Below are 22,212 nucleotides of genomic sequence, written 5' to 3'. Positions count from 1 at the left end.
TGATGGCTCTGACTGACAGGCGGTGAAGGTCGAAAAAAGACTTTTGGTTTTTAATGAAAACGAACATGGCTAACGGTTATGAGAGGCAGTTTAGGACAAAATCTATGTTTTGTCTCTCTCACACTACGAAAGACTCACGCACACTCAAAAAATACTCAAATTGCGCACACACATACAATATTTCTCTAACACTCATACACAAAATACAATTGCGCACATACAATACTAAAATATAACAAACTCGAACAACTTTTTGTCTTAGTCACAAAGACTAAGATTGCACATATAAACTAATAAAATCAGTGATTTTTGAAAATAGGGACAAAACAGGTCCTATGCATAAAGCACAAAATTTGAATAAAATATACACAAAATATAATTTCTTCAAATATCTGACTCAACTAACCTGGGCCATGTGAGCACAACAATGTATATTTTCCTGGTATTTGCTGAATATTTTTTTATTTTAAGCATTGTAGTCGGTGATGATGCCTGTAAAAGCCTTTGTCCAGGAGCAGAACTCAATACATTATAATAGTTTAAAACAATTAAAGAAATACTAAAATTATATATTGTGACAATTAAGTATAAGTAGTCATATAAATAATTATAGAGGTATCAATAAATTGAATTAAAATCATTTTTATATATTTTCCAACTCCATTGAAATTTGTCCCTAGTTTTTGTCAACACCGTTAGAAATGAAAAGAATGTAGAAAAATCAGGCATTATTGGGGGGCACCAGAACTTCTGAGGACCCCATGACGTCATCTTTTTTCTTCCTTTGCTCACAGGGCTAGTTAGCTCTGGTTAGCTTATGTTATTCTTTAGTTTTTTCTTCTGTTTTATTCCTAAATTACTTGTCACAACCATGATGTGTCAACTCCATAACTGATCATTTACAAAACTTTGATGAAATTTTGTGAAATAAAAGCTTAATTTTGGTAAACTAAAGATTTCATGGACCTGATGAGCTACAATATGGCCTCCTTCAGAGTAACATCATATAAATTCAGGTAGTTTGGCTTTTTTTCAACTCCATCAGAGTTTTTCTGACTCTTTCAGTGAAATTGTTGTCAAATCTCACTTAAATGTGAAATTAATTCATTTTAATGTATTTTACATGAATTGCATTACTTCACATGTACCAAGTTTTTCATTTTATTCACTAGTTTGTCACCACCTTCAGTTCTGTGTCAACTCCATCAGATGGCCTTTTTGTTGTTTTTGGTTTTAAATTAAATATTTCTTTTGTTTCTTGAGAAGCGTTTGTCTGTAAAATTAGTAAAAATATCACTAATAAGGTAATTAAAAATTATTTTTTATTTATTTTTGTCAGATGGTGATGACAACGTTCTAGGTCAGGTCGATTAAATTTTTTTTTTTTTTTTTTAAATGTTGCAACTGGGAGCCTGCACCTTAGCATCTTTACATTTCCTAAACATTATTTGTCATATTTGCATGCATAAGGTTGAGAAGAAATAAAAAAAATTATGGAAAAATTAAAACCCATTTTGTCCCTATTCTCAAGAATCACTGAAAAATAGACTCATTATTTTGTATGTGAGAGACTCAGTTTCGTATGTGTGACAGGTGTCACGGAAGAGGCGGGGCATAATTTGAAGATCAGATCGCGCATGCGTTATACCACAGTGAAGTTATCTTCAAGTTAGATATTGGAGCTCCACAATGTGTTTAGCTCAAGGTTAATCTGATTTATGAACGCTAATTTCGGCCAGCCATTCTCTACCGCTCCCTGCTCAAGGGCTCGTCGGTTCACATGGGGCTCTACTCAGGCGTAAGCAGCCTTAGAACTGGAATAAGCCATAGATTTTGTCCTAAACAGCCCCTCATAAAAGGATGTAATATTGTCTTTCAAAAAAGAACATCTTGAACTTTCCCACATTTTAAAACTATTTTGTTTCTGGCCAGATGTTTGTTGGGAACATTAGTACTCAGACACTTAAAGGTGCTTATGTAACTTTTAGAAAACATATTTTCTTACATATTTGTTAAAACTGTTTCCCTTCACCTCCTTGCTCTCTGCCAAGGTGTAGCTAACATAACCTGTCATGAATGCTCAAACTAGTTAGCATAACCACTGACTAGGGCGAATAAACAGCTGTCCTGTAACAGTAAGTTGTTTCTTCTTTAGTATATTAAGTAGAGTACATGAGCTTGATTGACAGCGCTAAGACACTCAAACAACCAATACTGGCTACAAAGTTTTGCTTGTACAACCAGGAGCAGCTGATTAGCATCTCAAAAGCTCAAATAAAATATTCCTCTTCAGATTTGTTGCAAGACTAACTGTGATAGAGATCCCTCCTGTCCAACATCACCACCACAACGGCTCTCTGAAGATACCCGAGTTATGAAGACATTTAATATTCCTTTTGGATAAATAAAATATTTTTTTATTCATTTTAATTTAATTTGTCTTTCACTTCATAATTTACATCAACTGTTGAATAGGACAGATAATTTAAGATATATGGCTTTTCCTTTGGAAGTAGCCAAAGTAATTTAAATAGATCTTTGTCATTTTTTCCCTTATTTCTGCTGTTTACGTTTCAGAGTCATGAAAAATTAAGATTGGGAAAGACTAACTTAGACCCAGGTTACTGGGATCTTCAGATCTGGGATGCATTAGCTATGTCATCTGTCCACATGGTGGCGCCCTCTGCTCAAAAATAAGTCATTTCTGACAGTAACCCCTGATTCACGAACAGTTTCTTATAAGTGGGAATCATAACGTCTTTATATTCTGAGCCACTTTAATGCAGTGGCTCTGATTAAACGGTGCTGAATACAGATGTTACATATGGGGCTTTAACTATCCCTTCAGCAACAGTTGCTTTAGATCACATGTATCACCACTCATTTCATACAGGTGTTCAGGATGATGTGTAAAAATACTAGAAGTAAAGTTATTGAGAAAGTCTGGATTTTGAAACAATTTTTGGATTTTTATTGATAAACACACATGACTGACAGCTTTACCTGGGCGCAGGGCATCCTCTAGTTTGAATCCAGAGTCATCTGATTATAGAAAATACATCAGACAGTTAATAATTAGATAATTCATTTCATTTTAACTTGAAAATATTTGGGTTTATAGAGAATCATCCAAGTACATTCACATTCATACACAGAGTAGCAACTTAGGGTTCAGTTCTTCTCCCAGGATCATCAACACATACCAGAACTGAACCCACATCTTTTAGACTGCAGGAAAACTACATTTCCCTTTGAGCCACAGTTACTCTGTGCAGGGCTCATTCTAAGGATCACAGTTTGTGTCAAATTTTGAGAAAATACTGGTAATCATGAGGATTTTTTTCATGTTCATATACAGTGTTTTCAGTTTGGAAACACAAAAGGTTGTGACTTCTGTCTGATATATCTCACACTGTATGAAGTCAGGATGAGGGTGTGTTCTGATTTATCTTAATATAATCTGGAGGAGATCAGACTCACTTCCTCCAGATGGTTTAGAAGTTTGTGGACCTGAGAATAAGAACAGACTGGGTCAGCTTCACATGATGTTAATCCAAGCTGCAGCACTGAAGCACATCTTCATCCATATTCATCTCCCATCCTTCAGTAACATGAAACATCAAAGACTCCTGAGCTAATCAGTGGGATTAACCTGTTTTCAGAGCGTCTGCAAGATTGAACCCAGAGCAGCTGAACATGGAGAAGATTTTAAAAAAAGCACACATTTAGACAGGGACGAATACTTTAACCAAAAATCAAGTTAAATTAAATGCAGTTGGATTCACTGACCTGCTGTTGGGGGTCAGGGGGGTTTAGTTGGCTTGGTCACTGAGGAGTGTCCTGTAAAAAAGAAATCTTAGAGAAACATTTTGAGTCATTGACAGCTCAGAACACACAACAGCTGTCCTTTTATTAGCTCAGCAATTAAGCTTCATCTCTCTGGCTACAGCAGACCAAGGATTTGTTTGTCTTGCAGTAGGTATTAAACCCATTTTAAACCCTGGTAAAAAGTATACTTTAGTATACTTTTATCAATGTACTTCAACTGTACTATTTTGGAACAACTTATTTTGTACTAAGTATACTTTAGTAGTATTTAAATTGTTTAAAATTAGTATACTATATGTACTTTTTGGAACAACTTCAAGTATACTTAGTGCACTTAAAGTATACTTTTTAAATTTCATATTTCAGAACTTTATTATTACATTTTGATATAATTATATTTTGAGTATTATATTATGTCTCAAAATTATATTAAATATATATATATTAAATATACTTCAAATATATTTTAAATATACTATTAATATAATAATGTATTTAAATTACACTTCATTTTTATTTTGGATTCGCTGCTATTGATAAACTACAATTTTAATTACTCTTAATTTGTCTTTATTCCTACGTAACTATTTTATACATGACATGCATAACTACACTACAGTACTTACATTGTTTTAGGCTAAAATTACATGGAAAGATTAATTACACAAGATGCCCAAGGTAATTCAAATATTTTTTTATTACAGACATTTTAAAATTGTCCAATTTTACTCACAACTTTATGAACTTTACATAAATTATCAGTTTACACATCAAAAGTGAACACAATGAACATGAAAATTTAAGTGACAATAAAACATGAAAGTGAGGATCAATGGCAGAACATTCCAGTTCACTGCACCTACAGAATCCTACAAAAAAGAACAATAGAGCAATTAAACAGAGAAAGCATTTGCATTTAAAGAGAACAGAAAAATGGCAAATAAAAAAATAATACTTACAATTTCAAGACGTTGTGAACTCGCCATGTATGTGACATCATAATAACTGATGATGATTGGGACCGGATGCCTGGGGTGGAAAAACATTTCTGGGTGTCTTCTTTGCCTGTTTATGTTAGAAGTAGAAAAAAAATAGTCAGTAATGTCATAGAATCAGTTGATGTTGGCATTAACTATGCAGCTGTTTTAAGTGTGGACTAAAGGAGACAAACTACCTTAAAATCTTTCCATCCCTGATCTGAACACACTGATCCTTGCAGGGTGGTGAGGGGGGCTGGTGGTGCCCATCTCCAGCAGCCGTCAGATGAGAGGCAGGGCTCATCCTGGACAGGTCACTTACAGGGCCCTGAAAGTCAACAACAAATAAAAAAAAAAAGAGAAATGTTAGATTAACAAGGAGAAAAATTCTTTCCAGTTACCTTTAAATCAAATCATGTTTATTAAGCACTTAGTGTTAGTACCAGCAGTTTTTGTTGTTGAAAATGTGGCTAGTTCCTCATTGAAAAAACAAACTTACATCATTAAGACGATGTGGAGGTTCATCCTCAGAGCTGGTTGGTGATCTGGTGGAGTCAGAGCTGCTTCTGAGAGAGAAAGTCTTTAGGTTTCTGACACCCGATTTCTCTGGCTTCCTCTTTCATCTTCATTTGCTTAGTTAGACTGAAAACATATGTTGAAGATAAAAACATTGATGAACGAGTTAGAACAACAACCTCACAATATCAAAGTCTCTCTGTCATATGGAGCTTAATTAAAACCATGTTAGTTTATGAATTATAGTATAAGTCGCAACAAACCGCCTCCATGCAGTTATAACATGAAGCTGAATGATTCCTATGGTAATAATCATACAAGTCACAATAAAATTGATAAAATATTTATTTAAGAAACCAACGTAAGTTATATATCTTTACTGCACTGTTTATAATTAAACTGAGATAATTAATAAGCAAACTTACCACCAGCTAGCAACACGTTAGCAGCCTTCGTCCATCCAGGCTCCTTTTGTGACACACATTTCATTTCCATCGGTTGCTGTCCCGTTGTGTTGTCGTCCAACTCGGATTAGGACGTCACCAGCTTGAATTTACCAAAATTAATAACTATTGTTAAGGCCCTCTCTACTTTTAAGGCAACATTATGAGAGTAAAAATGGCGAATTTGAACAGCGTCTGTTATCTTCCCTTTGTTCAAGTTTTTTCTTCTCTTTGTGGCATTTTTTAAATAAATGAAAGTGTGCAATACCGCCACCATCTGGGCTGGAGTATGAACTGGAGCTAATGCCGTTGATTATAAGCTTTTACATCACACACCTGAAAATTGATTGGGTACTTTCTTAAAAATTACATCATGATGATCCTGTTTTATTGTATGCAATTTTAATAAATAGTAAAAGATTATTAAGGCACTTAAAAGTTCATACATATTCATTCATATTTTGTTAACTTAAAGTATACTTTTATTTAGTATATTAAAAGTGTATTTTGGTACAATTATGTTTAAGTGTGTTTAAAGTACTAATTTCGAAATTGGTACAAGTGTATTGTTCTTATACTTCAGATATACTTATAGGTAGTAATAATTAGTATATTTGTGTACTTTCACAAAGTTAAGTATGTTTGAAGTATTCTAAAGTATCCTTTTTTTTTACCAGGGATCTCTGACCAAATGGAAAATTGTTACATTTGGAGGAAAAAAGGAAAGCCCAAAATCCTGAGCAACAACAACCATACAGGCACCAGCTGGTTTACAGCATGAGGGACTGGTGCACTTCACCATAAAGAGTGGCATCATGATGTGAAAATATCAAAACAGCATGTCAAGTCATAAAATGTGAGTGGTCAGAGCTGAAAAGTTCTGTGTGAGCAAACGTGACCCACCATGTTTATCAGGAGGAATGCTCTCAAATTCCAGCAAACTACTGTGAGAAACTTGTGGAAGGAAACAGAAAACATCTAGCACATGGCAATTCTGCTCAAATATTTGAGAATGTTTGAATCTGACCCAAAAAATGTATGTTGTATCTTATGTACATCTCGGTTTCAACTGATTTCAATAATTATTTCCAAAATGGACAAGAAAAAATTGCAGTTGCGAATGGTACGTAAGATTGTTGTTTCTAGATCATAAGCTGTTGTCTGTTACATTAGAATAAGCCACGCTTTTATCAAAGTGATTGAAAGTTCATTTAGCATTTTATGGGTTTTTATGTGAAACATTTACTTTTTCACAGATGATGTTGACATTTCCCCTTTTCACAATCTCTTTTTGCAAAGGAAAAAGATTGAAATGTGTCTGCTAGTGGTTTGCTGCCTAATACAACCATTTTCTGTGTCACATTGCTAAATTGTTGTGAGCATAACATTGCAGTTCAATAAAATTTGGTTGCAATACTAAGAACTGCCAACTACCAGAGGATTTTATGTAGATTGCAGGTGCCTATGATGAGTTTCCAAAAAGTCTTTCTAAAAAATTAGAATATCATGGGAAAGTAAGTATCTCAGGATCTTGTTCACCAATGAGGGTAAAATGGAGCAGGAGATCGACAGGCGGATTGGTGCAGCGTCTGTACCGGTCCGTCGTGGTGAAGAGAGAGCTGAGTCAAAAAGCGAAGCTCTCGATTTACCGGTCGATCTACGTTCCCACCCTCATCTATGGTCATGAGCTTTGGGTCATGACCGAAAGAACGAGGTCACAGATACAAGCGGCTGAAATGGGTTTCCTCCTCAGGGTGGCTTCAGAAAGTTAAACTTTCATAGGTTATAGAGTCAGGGCCCACAGTTTTGAATAGTTTCAAGTATTTGTTTGTTTATTTTTACATAATTTGGTCTTCCAGTTCATAAAACCCACAAAAACAGGGATTTATTACATATTCAGAAAACCTCTGAATATCCCTTTATCTGAGTATTCCTAAAATGTTGATGTAAAGAAAAAAACTGATCCAAAGGCGAACTTCTCCTGTTATTAGTCAGCTTGCATTCAGGTCCTCAACTATAGTCACAAGCAAGAAGATCATGATTCAGAAAAGGAAATACTTGATTGAAGTGGCTGAAATCAGTCTCACTGTTCCATTAGGAGGTTCTTTAACCTCATGAGTTTCCTTGTGGGAATTTCCCGGGAATTTCCAAACGAGAGGAAGACACTTGATGAACAGGCTGTTCACATCTTCTGACCTTGGAAACTTCCAGAATGAACTGGATATTGTTACTGAGGATGGGGATGTTCGGCATGTTACTCTATCTGAGAGTAACAGATAGTTACTCTCAGATAGAGAGTAACTCTCTATCTGAGAGATGGATGTCCATCTAACATCCGTCCGTCTGTTAGATGGATGGATGGAAGGGTGGATGACCCACAGTCAGTGATTTTTAAAGGAAATCACTGACAGTGGGGTGAATGTCTTTGTATGCCACCATATTTAAACATCTTTTACCACGAAAAGAATCAAACAAGCTGATCCCTGTTTAAGGAAAACACACAGTTAACTTCCAACCTTTCACTCCCAGATTCAGATGGAATAAAACTCACAGAGTATTTGAGGCTTTTGCAAACTAACAAATTCATGTTTGGAAATGTAGACTTAATGGAGGCCTGGATTCGTCACTAAGTTTGTTCCAACCCTGTTATATCACAACTGGCTGCCAACAATACAATATGAGCAGTCAGTGTGGAGTTCCAGTTAGTTTCAGCTTTCACCCTGTTAGAGTGATTTGCTCTGGGATTCTAAAAACAACTTAAACAAATAAGTGTGAGCTGTTTGTTTTCTTACCACTCCAGGGTTTGACTCGGCTCACAGCCAGGTTCTGTTTCAGACCTGAGAAAAAGCAACAGTCAGTACTTCACAATGGGTCAAGGAGGCACAGGTTCCTCCAACAAGCAAATTACCATTGACTGGCTGATTGAAAATATGTAATTTGGAGTTAAACAGGAAGTCAGAAAAATGAAAGTCTTTGTCTATAAAGAATAGCTGTGAATTATGGGGCTGAGTCCTGGCTGAGGCAGAACTGGTCAGCTGTTGGTCCAAACAGGAGCTGGAGGAAAAAAATCATATCTACAAAGTCAATATGATCTTCACCCCACTGTCATAGTGACAAGCAAGATGTTGTCACTATGTATGTTCTTACAGTATATTCTATCTTTAAGAAATAACTGACTGACTGGATACGAAAATTTGATAGGTGACACTATTGAGATGGACAGATAGACTTTAAAGGATGAAAGCATTTTAAAACAGAAGCATATTTTCAGTGACAGTCGTATTAACCTGTTAAGTGTTTATGAAAAATTGTATTCTCAAGTGTCCATTGAAAGACAGGAGAAGTTTTCCTTTGGTGTTTCAATGGACACAGAATATTTTTTTTATATTGGTTAATAGTTGTCTTGGTCTGTGATCTCAAAAGTTAACAAATCTCACATGTCAGTTTTTCACATTAAATCCTCGTCATGATTTATGAAACATCTAAATATCTGAAGAACAGGCTCTTTACCTTACAAAAAATCCCATGAAAATCACACCATTTTACCATGAAACGTTCCAAAATCACAGTATTTAAGTGTGTTGATTTTAAGGTTTTCAGCTGTTCCATGTTTTCCTTGTGTGTGGTTCTTTAGAGTCCCAAATCCATAGAAACATCTTAGTAAATCAGATATCAGTGACTTTGCTTCTCATATGTTGTTGAATTTCTTTAGATTGGGATGTGAAATGTTGCTTTTTGCCCTACTTCATGTTGTCAGGCAGGACCTTTAAAAGAGTTCTTGATTTTCGACCTTCTCTGATTTCTGAAATTGTACTAAGTTTCTCCCAAAATATGATTAATCATGATTAATTCATAACTATTTCAAATGTTGCCAGATTGGTTTGGATAGCTTGTTCCATCATTTGAAAGCTTCTTTCAGGATTTACTTAGATTTATTCTTTGTCTGACAATAAAATTAGTTTATCTTAGGAAATCAGATATCAATATCAGAACGATTGTCTGAAGTCAGCAGCAAAACATCATATGCAAAGAACAAAGATAGAATCCTGAGGTTACCAAACCAGACACCTTCAATTTAGATTCTTTCCATGAACACCACAAACAGGTTCAAGAACTATGAGCCGTCTCAAAGGACTTCGACCAGCAAAAAGTACAGAAAACGGCTCTGGCTTTGGGCCCATACGTACGAGGCAGCCCTCAAAAGAAGCTTATCCTGCTACAGAATCCCACACAAAATATTTCAAGGGTCAAAAAGTTTTTTTCAGATCCACAAAAGGCAAGTGAGCCAGGTAGCAGAACTTCAATGACATCCTTTAGAAATGATGGTTCCCTCTGCTTTGACCAGGATGAAAGCCACACAGATAGATTGAATATCAAACACACATAAAACAAACAAATCATGAAGGTAATTCCTAAGATTTTCCTTTTCCTTTGACACATAAGCTGCCTCTCTGTTGAAGGGCAGCTTCTTGCCTTGATGTTTCTTACCTTGGACCATCGATGTTCCAGCAACTAGAAATAGAAGCAAGGTGAATTTTGTCATGCTGGAGCTTTGAGTGCATGAACTGGATCACGAAGATGTCACGATGTAAACTTAGCCTGAGGTGTTGGTTTTAAAGAGCAGACTGGGTGTGTCAGACAGCTGTGTCATTAGAGGAGGAGAATTAGGAAAGACCCTGACCATGATGACAATAGACTGCTTCAAAACAAATAGAAAACATTTGGTTAAAATTAAGACGGTTCATGTTACTCAATGCTGTTCTACATTATAGAACCATTCCCTGCAGAAGAACCTACAGCAGTTGACATGTCTTCACAACAACTGCTGCTAAATCCCATTAAAGCCTGCAGCCAACAACAAAGCAATATTAATTAACAACATCTCCTCAGTGTGCCTCATTAGACTGACTGGATCTTTTTCTCCTTACTTTGACATACCCATGAGTAACCAAATGCATTTTTAGGTTTATGGTTAGGGATAGGGTCGGGGTCATATTCACAGCATGACTACAACTCCTCTATACATATACCTTTGCTTGCTGACTGCATATTTGAGGACTGAACATTTTGTTGCTGTGCTGTGATTTAATTTCAGATCTTATTTTCAGTTTTCAAGCTTCTTTCAACTTCTCCTGGTCATCCACATCCACTGGTTGTAAGTGCTTTGCTGCCTGAGGTTCCGACTGGTCCAGACATACCCCTGGTCCTCTCCTGTAAATGCCATATTGTGTAGTCATCGTCTTCCCTTGTCCTCAAGTCTCCAGACACATTTGTACCAATGTGAAGAAGTTTATTTATGTGATAAGTCAAAATCATGTAACACTATAAATTACTTAATTAAAAAGTATTCAACCTCCACAGTGTATTAATCATAGTATCTGTTGAATTACTGAGGGCAAATTTGAAGCTTATTTCTGATTGCTCTACATAGTAGACAAACCTTGGTAAAATAAGAGAACAGGCAATATCTTGACTTCCTGGTCTCATGATACACCAACTAAAGTCATTTTAGTGACATTTTACACTTAAAGAAACTCAAGGAGCTGTGACGTTTATCCCAAGTGATTACTGTTTCATATGACTAACTAAAACCACATGCAACAGGCAGGAAGGCACATCTCATGCAGCACAGTATCCCACAAATGCAGCAAGAACTGTAGCGTTCTCTGTTTTCAATTATGTTTGTCTTTGCTTCACTGTATACAAACCCCACTGCTAGAAACCATCTGTTCCTGCATTAGCAACACACTGCCCTTCAGCATGGATGGTGACCATACATCACACTTTTCTGATTTATTTATCAAAATCACAATCTAAAGCGCAGTACATAGTATCCAAACAAGAAGGTGTTTTCTCTCACAGCTTCCAGGTTCAGATTTTCTTTATAAAATCTGATTCTGTAAAACCATCACTTTTCAGAGTTTGTACCTGTTGTGCTGCTGCTTATAGGAATGCATTCAAGGGCAGTGCTACCCTCTGTCATGTTCTATAGTGAATTCTCAGGGTTGTTTGGATGCTACAGAGTTGAAAGTAGTTAGTTTCAGCATTTTTCCACTTTTCTGGAGGTTTGTTTCCAGATTAGAGCAGATTCCACTCAAAATGACAATTTTAAACATTTACTTTAGAAAATCACTTGTTAGAATGCATTTAAAGAAGTACATGGCCTTAATGAAATCAGAATTTGAAAACGTTTAAATAAGCATCTCTCAAGATAAAAATGAATGGTATTTTTCTTATGATATAATAATATGCTTTTTAGATTGAAATTTCACAACAAGGCAAATATTTTATTAGTAAGGATGGAGGAAGTGAGGTCATTTCATGCAATATGGTACCAAAGCTGACAAAAGATTCTTGGACATATTAATTTATTCATTTTAAGAAAAGGGGTACTTTAATTAATTCAGTGCAATATTGTTATTAAATTAAATTTAGGTAGACAAAATATGATGACAATTAAAAGAAGAATATTGAAAAATATGTTTTATGTTATAATCCAAGATGGGGGGAAAATAAACCAACAATAACAACAAAATCCATCCATCCCCTAGTGGGGTCATTAGGGTTGCTGGTGCCTCTCTAGTGAATGTTTTGGGCAAGAGGTGTTACGGAGTAAAGCTTCTTCTCAAACAAGACGGAGGCTCGTATTTCTTTTACTGAACCTTTCTGTTCAGTATTTATTTAAGAGAAAAAGAACGGCGTCAGCTGATAACAGGCAACAGCTGTTCGTAACCAATAGCAATCAAAAGTCAACAAAGCAAGATAGTGACAAAACAGTAACAGATCCTTAAGCATTCTTCAAAATAAAAGACTTCCTCTATTCAAATAAATCATGTCTTGCACTTAAATATATTTCACTTCACCTTTGTAATTATATACAATCATGTTCAATACAATTAATAATCATCATGTAATTATGCTTAACATATAATTGTAAATCAGTCACTTATCATGCAAATATACCGAACAGCATAAGTGTAAAAAAGTCACAACAAGAGGTGGGGTCACCCTGCCAGGTCACCAGTCCATCACAGGGAGAACATGCAGACTCCATGCAGAAAGACCCCAGGCCGGGAATCAAACCCTGGACCTTCTTGCTGCAAGGCAACAGCTCTACCAACAGCACCACTGTGCAGCCCATAACAACAAGATGCTCTGTCAATAATTTTAAAGGTAAATATTAATTCAATACAATTAAATTCAAAGATAATTTATTAATTCCAATGGGAAAATAAATGTGGTAACAACTTCAAATAGTTGTTGCAGATGCTGTGGGCAGCCTCTACGTTCTTAGTTCACAGGTTCAGCTGGACAGAGTCAATTCAACTCATTGGCTCCGTCCAGATTCCATCGATCTGATCCTCCTTTTGCTTGAAATCTGTGATCTTCTTCATGTCAGACCATACATCATTGATATTGTTCCTTTACAATTTCTTCTTCTTTTTTCTGTACATCTTCTTTCTTGCTGCCTCTAATCTTGACTTTTGCTGCTTCTATGTACTCTTCAGTAATTATCTGTCTCCCTCCCTGAAGGCTCTTTTTCAGTGTAACAAAAGCAGCTCCTACGGCCAATGATGATGGTGGAGGCAGTGATAGGAGTTTGTCACTCAATCAGAGATTATCGGTTTGATTCCTGCTGTCTGCCTCTTGAGCAAGACATGTCACACACCTTGCCTGCTGCTGGTGGTGAGAGGGCCGGTGCATGGCAGCCTCACCTCTGTCAGACTGCCCCACACAGCCCTGCTTTCTATTCAGTAGTTAGCTCACTAGTGATCCCGGGTTTGTTATTGGAGAAGCATTTCACTGTTCTGGTAGGGACGGTGTTGTCCACACACACACACTCAGTCAATGGCACTGTCCAAGTCGTCCGATTTGTAGCCTCAAAACACCTCTATTGTTTCATGTGACCACTTCCTCACAGTTCTCTTCTTTACAGGTTGTGTCTGAACAAAGGTTTTATATTCGAGGCAGAGAAACACAAGTTTGTGTTCTAATTTTCTAAGCTGAGGTATTGCTTTGGTAGTTGTCAAGTCTTTGTCATTTGTCTAAAAAATATCCAATGTCTTGTTTCGCTCCCCTCTCCCTGGTAGAGCAGCTGACAAACTGCTGAAACACTGGAAGACGGGAAGAGAGTGGGGCATAATTAAAATCACCAGATATTGTCACAAATGCATTGGGGAAATTTTAAAACATGAAATCAAAGTAGGCCAAACAAAATGACTCTGGGTATCAAATAGATCTGCAATTATAGAATCACTCTTATGTCAAATCATACAATATGTTTAGTGGTTTTTCAGTAGCATAATAAATCATTTGCTGACATTTTCTAGATTTTATGACCTTGGAATTAATCCTTTTTATACCCTTTTTGCACAACGTTGCCCTAGGTAACAAATTAATGTCTTCAATTCTGAAGTCTGAAGTATAAATAATTAATTTTGCCAATAAATTGGACCAAAATGAAACAGTAAAAGATAAACAGTTTTTCAGAATGTAGCACACCATATCTGAAGGTTTGCGGTAGTTGGTCAGTACGGAAATCCCAAAGTGTTACGCGGAAACGTGGGGGCGGAACCACAGACATGTTATAGTGTTGGAACGGAGAGCCGGACTCATTTCACCACCGCGCCGCGTTACGTCACACCGGCTTACACAGGCTGCAGGTTGCAGGATGTGGCTGCTGTCAGTGCTGGTTCCTCTCCTCAGGCTGTATCTGTGTGGGATCAAAGTTCTGCTCTACCAAATGTTCAACCGAACCTTTGAGATGCCAGGTCAGATCCAACCTCTGTTTCTCTTTCACGTTTGAACTGCAACAGGAAATGAACTTGTATTGCTGTTTTGACTGTTGTAGATGTTTGAGTTCTGAATGAACCTCTGTTTGTGCTTTTGTGTGTTGAGAACAGCAACAAATAATCCTCAATAGCTGATTACCTAGCCCTTACCCGGCCCCTCAACACCTGCAGAAATGAAACCTCCTGAATGATTCCGAGATGGGAGCTCAGGCAGGACTTCCTGCTTTACAGCATTAATATTATTACACTTTAAAATATAAATGTAGATGTTCTGTAAAACTATTGTTGAGAAACAATGGGCAGACTTTCTCACTTTAACTAATGAATCAGTCTAAAATCATCCAAAATTGTTGTGATGGATGGTAATAAGAGTGGAGAATTTAGATTTCATTATTTGAATTTGGATGAAGAGAAAGTCCTCACACGTCCTGGATGGAAACAAAGAAAGAACTGACTGTTCCCTTTGTCCCTTGCAAATCTTCCCAAGAATGTCGGCAGCTGAATATGAATGGGGGGATTTTCCAACCGTTTTACTGTCGTGTAAATTGGATAAAGATTTTAGTTTGATTCATGTTTCTGAGCTTGAATGAATACATACAGATGATAAAACAAGGGTTTAAATGTTCTGCTGTAAACTTCCAGAACATGTGATCCCACCATGCAGTTTCCTTATCTGGGTTTGACCTTTCTAAAAGTTTTAATCCACCATAGAAATTGTAAGACGATCAAAACCACTGGATCAACCTCTGATCCATTGGAGTTCCTTACACATTTCACAATCAGACAGAACAAGTGTGCCTTAGTGCAACAACACAAAAAGAAGTTGGCTAGCTTCTTACAAACAGATTTACCCATTAGTGGTCGGTACGGGTTCCAACCTGACGGTACTGGTGTCCAGCTGTTTTTTTAAAATCTAGATAAAACTTTGTTTTGTCAGCTTAACTTGGACAGTGAGTGAGAAGTGAACAGTTTCATCCCAATAAAACCCTCAACTTTTTAGAATAAAGTGGATCTAAAACAGTTTTTTGCACTCTGTGATTTAACTCCATTTCTTTGTCTATAAATTAATGGCTTCTTCTCACATTCTTTTCTTAGCCTTACCCAAGCAAAAGGGGAGGGTTGCCATAGTGACTGGGGGTACCAGAGGAATGGGGTTTGAGACTGCAAGACACCTGGCAAGCCTGGGCATGCATGTCATCATAGGTAGGCTGCTGCCTCACTAAGAACATGTTCCTTTTGTCAGATCTACCAAACATTATGACTTTGACATGTTTTCCTTCTACTCTAATTCTTGCAAAGCAGAGGCAAGGAGATGACAGCAGTGTGTGAATTTTTTGTGACATCTGTTAAGTTATTTTTTTAGTCTTGCATGCAATGGCCTGTCAGTTAATACATAAATGTGATCAGTTTGATGTCTCAGACAGAAGGGTTTAGTTAAAGTAAACTACATACTGGACATCAGACCCACCAAGCCCCTTTATGATCTCTATGATCTCCAGCTGGGAACGAGCCAGAAGAGGGTGCTGCAGCTGTCAGCAGGATAAATGAAGAATGCTATGAAGGAAAAGGTAATCAACTAAACTACAAATTGTAATAATACATCTACTGCATATTTAAATCATTAGAGTGAAATATAATTTATTTACATTATTACATTATTGAGATATTATAGATTCTTGCTCCTTCACAGATTTCTTCTGTTTTTGCATTTTTTTTTGGTCTCATTTAAATCCTTCAAAGCATTTTGAGCACCAGAGAAAATCAAAAATCAGGTTTCAAATATTGATTTTGTATATTAAAGAGAAAAAAACTGATACTATTTGATGCCACTTTTGCCTCCCCTTTCTGATTGTTGAATCATGACCTCTGACCTTAGGCAGAAGGCCTGCAGAAATTTAGTGATGTTATTCTGGGTTTCTTTGTTTTATATATTCATAATTGTAATTATGTGGATTTCTCTGTTAATTTTAGTTATTCATTTATTTCATTTGCTAAGTCCGGAGCTCGGGCCATACGGCAGTCATCCTGCAGCTCACTGTGTTTTTGAGTTAATAAATGTTTAAAGTTGACAGAAAATTTGAGAATATCACTTGATAATTATGTGTTACTGGAAGATTAAAACCTAAACACAAACTATAAAGTCTTTTTTTTTTTTTTTTAAAAAAGGCTATTGTTAAAAAAAAAAAAAAAAGAAAACTAAAATAAATAAACAATGCTTAGCCTGGTGGGGGCACAAGTAAAGCCTGGTGGCCCGCCAGGCTTATAATACACAGGGGGAAACCGTGCAGAGCTATAGACGTTCTTACTGGATCACACAGTCCAACCAGCAAAGCACCAGCAGCTCCTATGGTCAACTCTTCCTCTTCCTCCGTTTGGTCCTCCTCATCTTCATCACCTCGTGTGACTTCTACGTTCAGATCGATTTCAACGCTCCAGTCAAAATTAAAAAGGCTTCATAAAGTTACTCATCACTGTTTTGGCTGGACGGAACCAGTCGGTTGGACCATTTGACATCATTTACCCAAAATGCATTGCAGCGTGCATAACATGGCAAAGTTCCTGTGACAATATTTTATTAAAATTTATGAAAACTAAATAACTTACAGTATTATTACTGTATTGTTTTTATATCTAAAATAAATATTTCCCAAATAAAGTCTATTGTTACTAATCATAGATCCCTTCAAGGCCTTTGCTGGATAGCCACATGGTGGAGTATGTCGAGATCATCCCATTTCTCCATACTGGACATCTTGGTTTGGCAGTAATAATACATGAAATTACCTGTAAAATTAATCATATAAAGTAACATCTAGACCTAACAGTAGATTCAGACTTCAGTAAGATCAATGGTTATGATCAATGTCTTTACGTTGTGTGTCATGCAAACTTTGCTTTAATCCTATTTCTTTTAGTACGTAATCCTAAGAAATCAAAGTTATAATCGTAGGCAGACAGAGAGTGCTTAGCAAACCAATACACTAATGGTAATACAAAGTAAAAAAAAAAATTGACTTAATTATAAAACTAATAAATGGATAAAATGATGCAACAGATTCAACTTAAATATAACCAATAATTGTGACCCAACATGTTTTCTTGGAGTAGCTTTACAAATAGTGCTGCTGGAACAAAACGCAGCATTTAAAAACAGGGTTTCCTTCTCTGCAACTTGAAACTGAAGACACAAAAACCAAACCCGGGCAAACTTTAAGAACAATTTTTGAAAATGAGAACAACCATTAACTCAGGCAGCTAGTCAGCTAACCCACAGGAGGAAGAGAGGAGGAACATCCAGATGGAAAAGGTTGCTAGACCCGGGCGAATCTCCTCCAAGTGATTCCAGCTGAAATGCTCTGAGTGAGCTCGGCCCTCGGTCGCAGCTGGATGATGCGCTGACTCTCTCCTGAGAAAAGTGTGGACTTTAACAAGTACACTGATGCACAGTCCTGTAAAAATCATGGTCCTCTTGAAAGATGCAGACATTTTCCTGAACCACTGCTTTAAGAAAGTGTCTTCTAATAACTGGTTTGGAAGTTGATTTTGAGTCCATCTTCATACCAGTACCGCCTCCACCCTGCTGGCATCTGACGCGAAGTGGATCTCTGTTCCCATTACTGATGCAGCCACAGGTCCATCCATCTGGTCCCTCAAGACTCACTCTCATCTCATCAGTCCATAAAACCTTTGAAAATTCTGTCTTCAGATCTGTCTTGGTCCAGTGTTGATGCTTCAACTTATGTGTCTTGTTCGATGGGGGTCGGTTTTCAGCTTTCCTTATCTTGGCCATGTCTCTGAACATCTTGTACTTCTAGAACTCCAGGTAGGCTGGAAAATAATGGGTTTCTGGTAACTTCACTTTTTATTCTTCTCAAATCTTTGGCAGTTAATTTAAGTCTTTTTTTCTCAACATGTTTCTTGCAAACCTGTTCACAGCAAAATATTTGATGGTTCTGTTATCACACTCCACCATCTTAGCAGTTTAAAGAATGCTGCATCCTTCTGAAAGACTTTACAGTGTTGGACTTTTCAGAGTCTCTTAAATCTCTTTTTTGGCTCATTTTGACTGAGCAACAAAAGCTGCCTAATAATTATGCACACCTTCATGTTGATCTCCTTTGGCACCACCCTCCCTCATCAAACAACTAAACACCAGTTGACATGTTTAAATTCAATAAGCACTCAAGTTTACACAGCTTGGAGTTGGAAAATATGTATAGAAATGATGATATGGTCAAAACTAAAACTTGCCTAATAATTGTGCACACAGTGTAGTGTCAGGCAGTGGGGAGGTTTCTCAGTGGTGTCCAGCTCTGTGTGTGTCTTTCATCAGCTCCGTGTAAATCCAGTTATTGCTAGAATCATTTCTAGTCTGGATATTTAATCAGCTCCCCAATAGTGGATCGAACCTTCGGCTTGCTTAATGATTCTCTTGTTAGTGATTGTGATTTCAGCCCAGAATGTTGTACTGGGATCTTAGCTGAGTTCTGTCAAAACTGTGGTTGAGAACTGAAACTAAAACTTTTCTGCTTCCAGCTGAGTTTGTCTTTGTGGACCTGACCTCCCTGAAATCAGTCAGGCACTTTGTGCAGAAGTTCAGAGACAGATCTCTGCCTCTGCATGTTCTCATTAACAACGGTAGGCTCCTCATATCTTTCATTAGATGGTCACCATTAATGAAAGCAGACGCTTTGTTGTCTGACTAAAGACAGCTGTTCCACTTTGACACAGCTGGAACCATGCTGGTTCCTGAGAGACGGACAGAGGACGGCTTTGAATTCCACTTCTGCCTGAACTATTTGAGCCACTTCCTGCTGACCAACATGCTGCTGGACCTGCTGAAGACGTCTGGAAGGGAGGGTCGCTGCTCAAGAATTATCAACATGGCCTCTGCCACACACTACGCAGGAGAGATAAACCTGGAGGACCTGAACAAGAGGTGCAACCATGAAACCACCATAGACTCTCTGAGCGGTAAATTGTTTGTTGTACATGATGTTGTTTATTACCTCTTTCCCAACAGAGTGGTCTACAGCTCCCATGGTGCCTACTGCCAAAGCAAGTTGGCCCTGGTCCTCTTCACCTACTACCTTCAAGAGCAGCTGGCGGCTGGAGGATTCTCTGTCACCGTCAATGCTGTGGACCCTGGGATGGTGGACACGGCGCTGTACGATAACCTCTGGACATTAGCACAGATGATGAAGAAACCAGTGGCTAGTATTCTGTTCAGGGTATGTCTTTAAAACCTTAATCGAACTTTGTCAAGACTAGTTTAGAACTGGTTGTACTGTTGTCCTCAGACTCCAGCAGAGGGAGCCTCCATATCGGTGTATGCTGCAGCTGCCTCTGAGATGGAAGGAGTGGGCGGCTGTTACCTGTACAACGGTCAGAAGACTCAGTCCTCTGATCTGTCCTACGACTCTGAGCTGCAGACCAAGCTGTGGAAAAAAAGCTGCGAGCTTGTGGGACTCCAGGCCTGATACCTGGAGTACTCCCATTTCCACAATGTTCCTCCTTTATTAACTATTCACAACTACTTCACCCAACCACGTTGAGGCACTATGACGATTGTCGGAAGTGACACCAGGAGCGACTTTGATTGTTTTCCCAAGTTGTTTTTGCCAATACAGACATGACTTCTACTTGTTCAGAAGAAGACATTTTATTTCTGTAGCACTTTTTCAGCAACAAGGCATTTCAAAGTGTCCAGTCAAGTTAATTTGTCTGCAAAAGTAGTATACCTAATTGTTTCATTCTTCTCATAGATGGCAGTATTTATTAAAGTTGGAAATGGCTAGCTTAGAAATCGGACCGCGCCTTCTCCCTCCTGACATGTTTGTTGATTTTTGCCTGAAGTCATGGCACATGACTTATGAAATATGTTGTAAACGGCATTTCCCTTTAACAGTGTCAAAAATCTAGATGCTTATCAGTTTTTTTGGTGCATGGTTGGCTACATTATGTGTTTCTTGATGGTTACTAATAATTAGAAGCATACATTCTCTGCATAATACATTTCATTGCATCTTACTAATACTGCTTACTTACAAAGTGTGTATGAACGTTAATCTTCTTGCACCAAGAGCTGCCAGTCCTTTGAAGCAACACTTGCTATCCATCGCCATCTTGCTTCCTCATCAAAGGTTTACGATCAAATGAGAAGTTTGGTTTACATCCTAGTCTGTGCAGCACCTGTGAGTATTGTACAGTGACATCAACTGTGTGATTTCTTTTTTATTAATTTTTCTGGACAATCTCTACAGGAGTCAACGTACACATGAGTTGTTCTGATTTGCATCATGGCCAAGAGCACGGCATCTCGAGCAAAGGTTCAAAGGATCAGAGTGAACTACTGCCAGCTTTAATCTCTGTGGTGATTTTATGCTCAAGTCCTGTTTAATGTGACTCCAACAAGAAACATGCAGAGAAATCAGATATGTACTCTATTTTCACAAGCCAGCAATAATGCAGCTCATGACTTTAACTGACCTAACTTCCAGTGACTTGACCTTTCACTGTAAAACTCTTCAGAGTTACATACCACTGAGCTTCACAAGCCTTTACAGCCTGTTTTATTCTTCTGAGGACAAGATCCTGTTGCCTTAAGATGACGTCTGCCACGTTGCCTGAACTTTGACACACTTACCTTCATTTTGAATGAAGTTTGCAGACTATTTCCACATATGACATCTGAATGTCTCAGCATTTCAGTTTGAACTTTAAGCCTGATAATTGTTTTTTAATTCTACTGTATTTTTGTCAGACTGATGGCATTTGAGTTCAGGATACAGAAAACCTCATGCTGGCTCAGTGACTGAACGGCGAAGTTTCTGTGGTTATAATGCTTTTTAAAGTTATGTGTATCTGTAAAACCATCCAAACACTAGGAGGCAGCAGTATTTCTGTAGTGCAATTTGAACATTTAAAAACTTAAACCAGACTCTGAAACAGTTAATGTTGACAGATAAAATCATATCAAATGGTTTCCTTTTAGCCTGTAAAGTGCCTTTTTTTTAAAGTACATGAAAAGTGACTAAATGTTTCTGCAGTTTTGCATAAATCATGTAAGCGAAGCAGCAAGTGTGAACTTTTAGGGTGTGAAGATGACTGCATCATGATGTGGACAGAGAAGACTTTCTATGTAATTTAACATAATTTGTTTGCAACCTTTTCTGTCTTCTTGATGTCATAGTGAAACATTTGACCAACAACATTTATCAAAGGTCTTATATTTTCAGCTTTTCCACATTTTTCCCTGTTCCAACTACAAACCTAAATGGACAAAATGGCTCAGTTTCTGTTAGATATAATGAAGGAGATTCTTTAAACACGTTTGTCCTTTTTGTGTCGCAAGTGAAGCCATGACCTACAATGCTGAAGAAAAACACAGCATACTTTTGCAAAGCATTGTATTACTACACAATCCTTTAATAAAGCATTTCTCCTTTAATAGACTTGCACTTTATATTAATCTGTGTTTTTATTGAAAATAAGCAGCAAAGAATAAATAATGTATAGGAAATGTCTCACCGGTTGCTGTTAAGAGTTGAATACACTTCACCTCATCTGCTTATTTTATACTGTGGACATGTATTATTTGCACTGCTGCCAGAGATTCAAAACAATTATTAAATTGCATGTTACTACTCTTGCATG

General features: G+C 37.3%; 1 protein-coding gene and 1 long non-coding RNA gene across 2 annotated transcripts; one reads left to right on the top strand and one right to left on the bottom strand.

The window, feature by feature from the left end:
* Positions 1 to 4,506: 4,506 nt before the first annotated feature.
* LOC106908216 (uncharacterized) lies at positions 4,507 to 6,009 on the bottom strand. Its single transcript, XR_015765961.1, has 5 exons — positions 5,747 to 6,009; positions 5,305 to 5,447; positions 5,003 to 5,133; positions 4,788 to 4,893; positions 4,507 to 4,697 (listed from the first exon to the last, which is right to left on the bottom strand). It is a non-coding gene; the product is annotated as an uncharacterized LOC106908216 (long non-coding RNA).
* Positions 6,010 to 14,401: 8,392 nt separating this feature from the next.
* dhrsx (dehydrogenase/reductase (SDR family) X-linked) lies at positions 14,402 to 22,016 on the top strand. The gene is made up of 7 exons (XM_088015088.1): positions 14,402 to 14,535; positions 15,652 to 15,759; positions 16,056 to 16,124; positions 19,093 to 19,194; positions 19,288 to 19,495; positions 19,580 to 19,787; positions 19,857 to 22,016. The coding sequence occupies exons 1-7, from the start codon at positions 14,436 to 14,438 to the stop codon at positions 20,034 to 20,036; spliced, it is 975 nt and encodes a 324-aa protein (XP_087871214.1). The 5' UTR covers positions 14,402 to 14,435; the 3' UTR covers positions 20,037 to 22,016.
* Positions 22,017 to 22,212: the final 196 nt, after the last annotated feature.

The sequence above is a fragment of the Poecilia mexicana genome, unplaced genomic scaffold (genome assembly GCF_051168715.1).
Source record: "Poecilia mexicana isolate PSO_F unplaced genomic scaffold, ASM5116871v1 scaffold_2, whole genome shotgun sequence".
Classification (NCBI taxonomy): Eukaryota; Metazoa; Chordata; class Actinopteri; order Cyprinodontiformes; family Poeciliidae; genus Poecilia; species Poecilia mexicana.
This window is presented reverse-complemented; position numbering and strand designations above follow the sequence as displayed.

Coding starts and splice junctions, on each gene's coding strand:
- dhrsx (XM_088015088.1), top strand. CDS start 14,436: ATGTGGCTGCTGTCAGTGCTGGTTCCTCTCCTCAGGCTGTATCTGTGT. Junction 19,496..19,579: donor CTGGAGGACCTGAACAAGAG/GTGCAACCATGA, acceptor CTTTCCCAACAG/AGTGGTCTACAGCTCCCATG. Junction 19,788..19,856: donor TGGCTAGTATTCTGTTCAGG/GTATGTCTTTAA, acceptor TGTTGTCCTCAG/ACTCCAGCAGAGGGAGCCTC.